Here is an 8860-nt window from a genome sequence, read left to right on the forward strand (position 1 = left end):
ATGATGATATTTTGACAACACTTTTTGACAATTTTTTTGATAACGGTACACGTGTCATCATTTTATTGGTCTATTTAAATTTATATTTTTAAAAATATTTAAAACGGATCAATCACTATCACGTATATGTTGTCAAAAAATATTTAAAAAAATGTTGTTAAAAGAATTTTTTCATAATAATAATAATAATAATAATAATAATAATAATAATAATAATAAAATGTATTAATATTGATAACTACCACTAAACGTTTATCTTAATTAATGGCTATCAGTTTGGTTTCGTGTGAGTAACGGCTACCATTCAAAATATCATCTGACACAGTTTTCTTTGTCAATGAATGGTTATTAATAGACTGATTTTAAGAGCATGAAAATGTTAAGCAGAACCAGCCATGAACACTCCTTCCAAGCTTCTACCTTTATTCTTTGTCCTTATTCTCTTCCTCTTTCTCTCAATACCTCTTCTCAACACTGACTTCTCTCTCTCCACCGCCATTAAAATCATTTGCAGACGAACCTATAAACCCTCTCATGGCGTCGCTACAACTTCCAACCAAAGAGACAGAAATATAGATCACTCATCTTCCATTTCTAGAGCAATATCCCCTAATATAAGCGAGTGTTTTCCTGCTGTCTTACCTTCTAATGCAATAACACGTACCGATTGTTGTCCTCCTAAACCATCTTTCTCCAAGTTGATAGATTTCAAAGATTTTGCTTCTCCCAATGCCACACTGCGAGTCAGAAAACCATTTCACTTGCTAGATGAAGAATACATAGCCAAATTTGAAAAGGGCATTGCATTGATGAAAGCCCTCCCTGATGATGACCCACGTAGCTTTATTCAACAAGCTAAGGTTCATTGCGCTTATTGCAACGGAGCTTATCACCCCTATCACCCTTTTCAAGAGACCCAAATCGACATTCACAGATCTTGGTTTTTCTTTCCCTTCCATCGTTGGTACATATACTTCTTCGAACGAATTTTGGGGAACCTAATTGGTGACCCTGACTTTGCTTTACCATTTTGGAATTGGGATTCTATAGAGGCCATGAAAATGCCGTCTTGTTTCACAAACCCCAACTCCTCACTTTTTCACGAACTCCGAAACCAGAAACACTTGCCACCCCACGTGATTGACCTGAACTATGCAGTTGGCAATATCGACGTCCCTTCTCATCAACAAGTTCTGTATAATTTAGCCACCATGTACAGGCAAATGGTGCTGGCAAGCACCACAGAATTGTTCATGGGAAGCCCTTTTCGACTAGGGGATAACCCTCGTCCTGGTATTGGTTCTGTGGAGAATGCTCCACATAACACTGTTCATACATGGGTTGGTGGAGCTGATACTCCACACCACGAGGACATGGGAACATTCTACACAGCTGCCAGAGACCCCATTTTCTATGGTCATCACTCGAACTTGGATCGAATGTGGACGATATGGAAAACACTGGGAGAAGGAAGAAGGGAGTATAGTGATCAAGATTGGTTAGATTCTGAGTTTTTCTTCTACGATGAGAATGCTAATTTTGTTCGTGTTAAGGTAAGAGATTGCATTGATTATAAAAAATTGGGGTACGTGTACCAAGATGTTGATCTTGCATGGCTGCGTACGCCACCCACATCACGAAAAAGTAAGCTACTGAGACAAACAAAGAAGGCTCAAGTTTTGAGTTCCAAGCCCAGAAAACTTCCGTTGGTTTTGGATTCCATAACAAGTGTAATTGTTAAGAGGCCGAAGAAATTAAGGAGCAGGGAAGAGAAAGAAGAAGAGGAAGAGGTTTTAGTGATAGAAGGGATTGAGTTTGGAAGTGATAAATACGTTAAGTTTGATGTTCATGTTGATGATGATGAGGAGAGTTTGAGTAATCCAGATGAGACAGAATTTGTGGGAAGTTTTGTGCATCTCTACCATGGACATGGCCATAACATCAGCACCAGCTTTAAAGTTGGGTTATCGAAAGTTCTGGAGAATTTAGAAGCTGAAGAAGACGATGATGTGCTTGTTACTTTGGTACCTCGGGTGGGAAAAGGAGAAGTAACCCTTGGAAACATCAAAATTGAATTCATTCCAAGATAGCCAAAGGATTAATTAAATTTCAAATCTTGGTAAGTTTAGGTATTTTTAAGTGAATTTGTGTTAAAAATTTTTATTTATTAGAAATCTAAAATTCTTATACTTGATAATTAAGTTTTTATTATTTGATTTTTTATTAAGTGGGTGAGCTTAATATTTTTTTTTGTTGTTTTGTTTGCTTGTTGTTGTTTATATATATTAAAGATATGTTGAAAATATGTTTTATTTTATGTGTGTTCAAATTATACTTTTCATTAGAAAAGAAAAAACTCAAGATGTTCGATACAATTATCCAAAACTCTTAGATAGCTGAATAAAAGTAATTTAATATTGATACTTATTTGACACACTTAAAATAATTTGAAAAGAATAAATTTTTGTAGTTTAAAAAAAATAAAGAAAAATAGTGTGAAATAAATAAATTATGTGGATTAAAATATACTTTTTATACTGTATTATATATAAAGGTTAGAAGAATCAAACAAATAAAGTTTGAAAAATAATAAATGAATGTTTAATGAATGTTGGTACCTCATTACGTGTTCATTTATTTTTTCTTCTTGCAAAGGCACAAATGCGTTATTTTCCAACCAATATAGCTGAAACATTAAACATTGAGTTGGTTGTCACATAAACAGAGGAAGAAAAAGAATGTGAAGGGCAGCTCAAATTTCAGATGTGGATAAAGTGATATTGAAGAACATTATGAATTTGTTTGTAGTATCTTTAACATTATTTTTCAAGAAAAATCATCTTAATTTTCTTTATTAACTTTTATTATAAAAAATATTGATGTAAAATTTGCATTTGCGATTCTTTATATAGAAAAGTTATTTTAGCTAAAATGTTGTTCTTTGAATAATTATTATAGAATTTAGTATCATTAAAATTATATTTGAAGCTTTTAAAATGAACTGGCATCCTGCATGACTTGTCCATATCAACGACTTCTCACCCATCACATCACCTTCTGAAAAGTTGTTGAAGTTATTGAAAGGTTTCATGAATTTGTAGATAAGGTTAGATGATTCTATGCCACACATTATTCAATCATAAATATTTCTATTTTTTATCTTTTACTTATATATATATATATATATATATATATATATATATATATATATATATTTTAAGTATAAAATTATATATTAATAATAATAATAAAAAACTGTGAGATAACAAGTAACACAATTAAAATGTCTAATAAATAATAAATTTAATTAAAATTTTAAATTTACCTTAAAGTTAAAATCAAGCATAATAAATAGGATAGTGATAAAAATTTCATCACATTTTCAGTAAAACATGGAATATAATTATTATAGGAATGATACAAGATGCCCGTAGCTGTGGTGGATCTTAGGCCGGAGAGCTTTCCATATACACAGAAATACATTCATACATATATACACAAAAAATACAGACACACACAAACATAGATACATACATAAACACAGATATACACAGACACACACACAGACACAGAAAAACACATACGCACACATACACAGACATAAACACGTAAACACACACAAACAGACACAGACACACAGACACGGACACACACATACACACACCTCTCCACACAATTGTATATAAATAAAAGTAATTATTGTAGAAAAAATATATCTAAGTGAGAACTTGAAGCTTAATATATTTAAAATTAAACATATTTTTAAATAAAAAATGTATTAAACTTTGGTTTCTATTATATTTGAATTTGAAATCTTTAAAATTAAATAATTTTAAATTAAAAAGGTATTACGTTTAGGATGTTATTAGAATCGAAATTTAATACCTTTAAAATTAAATAATATTTTTAAATAAGAAAGGTATTAGATTTTGTTTATCATAAGTGAAGTGTGATACTCATTTATGTTTTAAATATTTTTTTTCTTAAAAAGTATTAGGATTCGATTATCACTAAAATCAAAGCCTAATACTCTTATATATTTTGGTTTTGGTTATAACCAAAGTCTAATATAGACATTTTTTTAAATTTTTTTTTCTTGTTACATATTAAACTTGCACAAAATACTATATTATCAACACAGAAACAACACAATATATTTACCACATCCATAATAAGCTAGAATCTAGAAACAAGTAAATGTGTTAAATGCTACATTTGTACTAAAGCCTTAAGAATATGTTATCCTTATAACAAGTAGATGTGTTAAATACCATTGTAAAATTGTATTATGTATTTTGCACAACATATCCTTATATACTTAATAAAATTATTAGAAATTAGTCTAGGACTCTCGAATTTCTACACAAAAGACAATAATTTCAATTAGTAAATAAAACGACAAAGTTGCAAAGTATTTGATTCAATACAATTATTACTATTTCCGAACTAGTTGTAATATAAGCACGAATAATGATTGTCATCCATTGCATTACGTAGCAATTGCACTCACATGAGGTGATTTGTTTATTACACTATGTTGGAAACATGATGACTTAGTTTCAACACCAAGAGGGGGGGTGAATTGATGAGGTTTAAAAATCAGAGTCTTTTTAAAATCTCTTTCGCAAAGTATAAAGCTTTACAAAGTTTCTTGGATCGCAAGGAATAAGGAGTTTAAGTGCAGCGGAAATATAAAGTTGATTGTGTAAATCGTAAAGTCGACTTAAAGTAAAAAGTGTAGGGAAAGAGAAAGCAAACACAGAGTTTTTATACTAGTTCGGTCTCAATGCCTACATGTAGTGTCCTTCCACAACCAGGAAGCCAATGCACTATATTTGTCAAGGTTTTTACAACGAGATTTCTATAGAGACCTCTACGTCAAAAGTATAGACAACCTCTCTAACCCTCTAACTAAAAGTATAGGCAGCAACACAAATATTTGCAGCAAGATATCTCCTCTTCTGCAATCTTCAACCCACTTTGAACAATCTTCAAAATGTCCATAACTCCATGAGTTCACCTCCTGTAATCCCAACAAGATAGCAATAATCTTCAAAAGATTGATGGAAGTCTTGATTAATATAATGAACACCAGCAGTGCAAAATTTGATCAAACAGTAAGCGCAAATCACTTCCTCCTTAAGAAACTCTTCAAAGAAAGATCTCCTACTTTTGGATGAGTTCTTGGAGCCTTTACACATAGATCACAATCTGAAATATCAAATGGAAATGTTAGAATTGCCAAAGTCTCTATGATCAACAGAATCACGTCTATTTATAATTTTTTATAAATCAGACGCTCTTGTAGTCGATTTTGCCACTAACGTAGTCGACTATCATCAGACAGTTATAACGTTATAACAGTTAAAAAAAATTAGCAGCAGTCATAACAACCAATTTGATTACGCATTTAATTCAGTTGACTTGCATTTAATGCTTTAGCATAAAATTGAAATATAGACGTTACAACACAAAAGCATTAACAAAATTTCAAAACAAATAACTAACTAAGTTGAATTCACTGCGCGTGCAGTCGAATTAAACACTTCAAATTAGTTTTGAAAAACTTTTCAATGCAAAATTACTCATAGCACTATTTTTGAAAATCTGTGCAAAGTCACGAGTTTTAATCGACTTACTTCATAATGAAGTCGACTTAAAACTTGTAGTTTTGCCACACAATATAAGTTCAATAAAGTGCGTGTGGTTTTCTTTTCTTAAACATGTGTAATGCAATCACAAGTGATGTATCAAGTATAAAATCAGTAAATATGCATACATATATGAGAATCAACACAAACATGTTCTTTAAGATATCATTCACAATAAAGAATTGAACATGTAACACATAACAATACATGTGTTATTAATAATGTGTTGTCATCATAAAAAACAAGAACACTATGAGATTAAGGTTTAACTAAACCAGTGCTTCCCTTATCAACAATCTCAACACACTACAATATATCAACATAATTATAAATAATCGAGAAAGAAAAGGAATCAAATAATTATAAATGTATGGACCAAAATACCAAACATGGAAAGATTACCATGTAAGTTTTTTTTTTTTCCTTAATAGTTGATTTTCGTAACAACCTGTTATATCCGGCAATTGAACTATGAAAAAGGAATATTTTAGGATACACTTATATAACAAAGAAAGTTCATAATATTAAGGTTCTTACCAATCTATTACTTGTCTAAGATGGTTGGGGAGAGACTTGTGCAAGGAGTAAAACCAAACAACAATGTTGTCTTTTAGGAAAATCACAAGTAGTTACCAACGATGTCTGAATTGAAGATAACTTAATTATTATACCTTAAAATGAGGAACTATAATTACAAGTCAACAAACTACACTTACGTAGCGGTATAAGGGACAAAATATATTTGTTTCCACTATTCAAAGTAATTAATGACTTATGCTTGAATGTTATCAAACTTATTGCCTTCACGAGTGAGTTGGGAGTCTATGAACCCATATACATCATTTAACCTATGTTGTTACTGACACCAAACATATACCTAAACACAAAAAAAATTATTTGATATAAGTAACTAGATAAATCAATTAAATATAAAGAATTGTTCAAAGGATTACATAATCCATAATTGAATAAGGGTAATATTCAGTTCTTCTTTCGTCGGTGCAAGCTCTAAGACATCTTGCTTATACAAGTATAGTGAGATTTGAGTGTCACTCCCAAATAAAAAAATCCCATAGAACCCACATCGGCTCATGGTTTATTATGTTAGCAAATTGGTGTAATGTACTAAGAGGATCATTCACACATAGAAAAATCTTCTTGGGTTTAAGACTTTTCTCTCAATGTGATTGTTGTCACATGGAAAACTATTTAAGTCTGAACATAGATAACATATAAACTTAAATATTGAGTAGTGTGTCCGCGCGCGCACACACACACACGCACACACACTTCATATAACATATCAAAACTGATATAAAACCATTTCACATTCATCAAGAAAACCAAAACAGTGCATCAAAAATCATAGAACAACTTAGAAATGGAAAACCAAAAACTTGCAAGAAGGGTGCCCAAGAGCCAACTCATTGTTTTAGGGTGCCTGGGGAGCGCCCAGGGTGCGCTCGAACCCCATGACAACAAACAACACAACTTAAAAGCTAGTCTTTGATGCACTTGAGCTTGGTTCTACTAATCAAATAGATTCCTTACACCCTATAATTGATGAAAATCACATTTAGAATTAAAGCAAAGTACTCCTTTGACCATTAGACTTAAAACTAGGTGCACTCAAGCATTTGACATCTCCAAAAGTGCCCAAACTTGCGTTTACACATTCTACACCTAGTTTTTGCAACCTGACAATTTGAGCAAGTCCTAATAAACTCAAACACAGATTACAAACCATTACCTTTAGCCCAAACCTTCTAATTCAAACTCTCATTACTCTAAACCTTCAATTTTGCACTTAAAACTATCCAAAACACCACCAATGGATTATCCCATAGTTCTAGATCTGATTTCAACTAATTCATACTTCTAACAAGTCTCAAATAACATATACTCAAACTTGAAACATCAGGTTTCTCAATAAAAATCCTATCTCACAAACTTGCTTATTAAAACCTCTATTTTCAACCATAAAACATATACATTTGACAACTCCTTACCCTAACATCCAATTCTAGTCATCAGATACAATTTAATCACATACAATTCATGCATTCAATAATCATCAAATTCACATCAGGCCAAACATTATATCAATATACCATCAACTAACATCATGCAAACACAATAAATACTAGAACAAATATCATAATTTCCATTAAATCATATTATCATCCAAATAATCATAAATCATACTTATAAATTAATAGTTAATAAGAAACACTAGCTTCCCTTACCTTTTTAGGAGCTCAAATCAGGTCTAGAGAATCATACTATACTCTCTTAACTCAAAGAGACCAAAGAACACCTACATACAATGAAAATATGATCATGGCAACCATTAGAACCATTAATAAGTAGAGAACAAAAGGGAAGGCTTAGATCATGCATGCGATGGAGAGAAACCTCATATGCATTGAAGAATTTGACACCAGAGAAATAGTAGAAAATTGACTTACTCTATTTCAGAAATTGATCGGGTAGACTTGAAGATCTCATCGCGAGGATCACACAGGCGGTCTCTGATCTTCAAACAAATGATTAGGGTAAAAGAACCCTTAGAAAGAAGGTAAAGGGTTTTAGAAAAGTAGTTTTTAGAGAGATTGTATGTTTTAAAATAATGAAGCTCATTTATAACAATTTTTTTTTATATTAAAACATTTTAATTTTAAAATAATAGAGTCTCATTATTTTTAAGCCACTTCCACTTCTAAAATACCATTTTTTTATATCGTCACACTTAAAGTTGACTATGTTTATTTTATTAACACTTAAATTATTTAAAATTTATTTTTATTTTTCATTCTTTTTATTTTAACTTTTTACGTTATAATAACTTATTTCTCTTGAAAGTCTACCTCTTAATATGATATCAAAACTATTGATTAAAGTTTATTTTAGTCAAATTTATTGTTTGCTCGATAATTATTTCATCATCTATCAAGTCACTATCAAATCATCCATTACTGTATAGTTTCTTACGTAATATGTATATACCTTGACATGAAAGAATGTATTTGAAATTTTTCGCTTTAACTAAAAATATAATGAATTTAATATATATATATATATATATATATATATATATATATATATATATATATATATATATATATACTTAAAAACTAGTTTTATTTTTGTAAAATTAAAAAAAATTGTCCAACAGTAAAATCCAAATTTTACTCATTATTATTGTATGA

The 8860-nt window shown here is 30.5% G+C and overlaps 1 protein-coding gene across 1 annotated transcript; it reads left to right on the forward strand.

The window, feature by feature from the left end:
* The first annotated feature begins 352 nt into the window (after positions 1-352).
* LOC106752962 (polyphenol oxidase I, chloroplastic) lies at positions 353-2799 on the forward strand. Its single transcript, XM_014634747.2, has 2 exons — positions 353-2119; positions 2726-2799. Exon 1 carries the CDS (start codon positions 396-398, stop codon positions 2088-2090), a length of 1695 nt encoding a protein of 564 aa, XP_014490233.1. The 5' UTR covers positions 353-395; the 3' UTR covers positions 2091-2119; positions 2726-2799.
* Positions 2800-8860: the final 6061 nt, after the last annotated feature.

This window comes from Vigna radiata, unplaced genomic scaffold (assembly GCF_000741045.1).
Source record: "Vigna radiata var. radiata cultivar VC1973A unplaced genomic scaffold, Vradiata_ver6 scaffold_122, whole genome shotgun sequence".
Classification (NCBI taxonomy): Eukaryota; Viridiplantae; Streptophyta; class Magnoliopsida; order Fabales; family Fabaceae; genus Vigna; species Vigna radiata.

Bases quoted from the DNA above. Each gene is read 5' to 3' on its own strand.
- LOC106752962 (XM_014634747.2), top strand. From the start codon at position 396: ATGAACACTCCTTCCAAGCTTCTACCTTTATTCTTTGTCCTTATTCTC.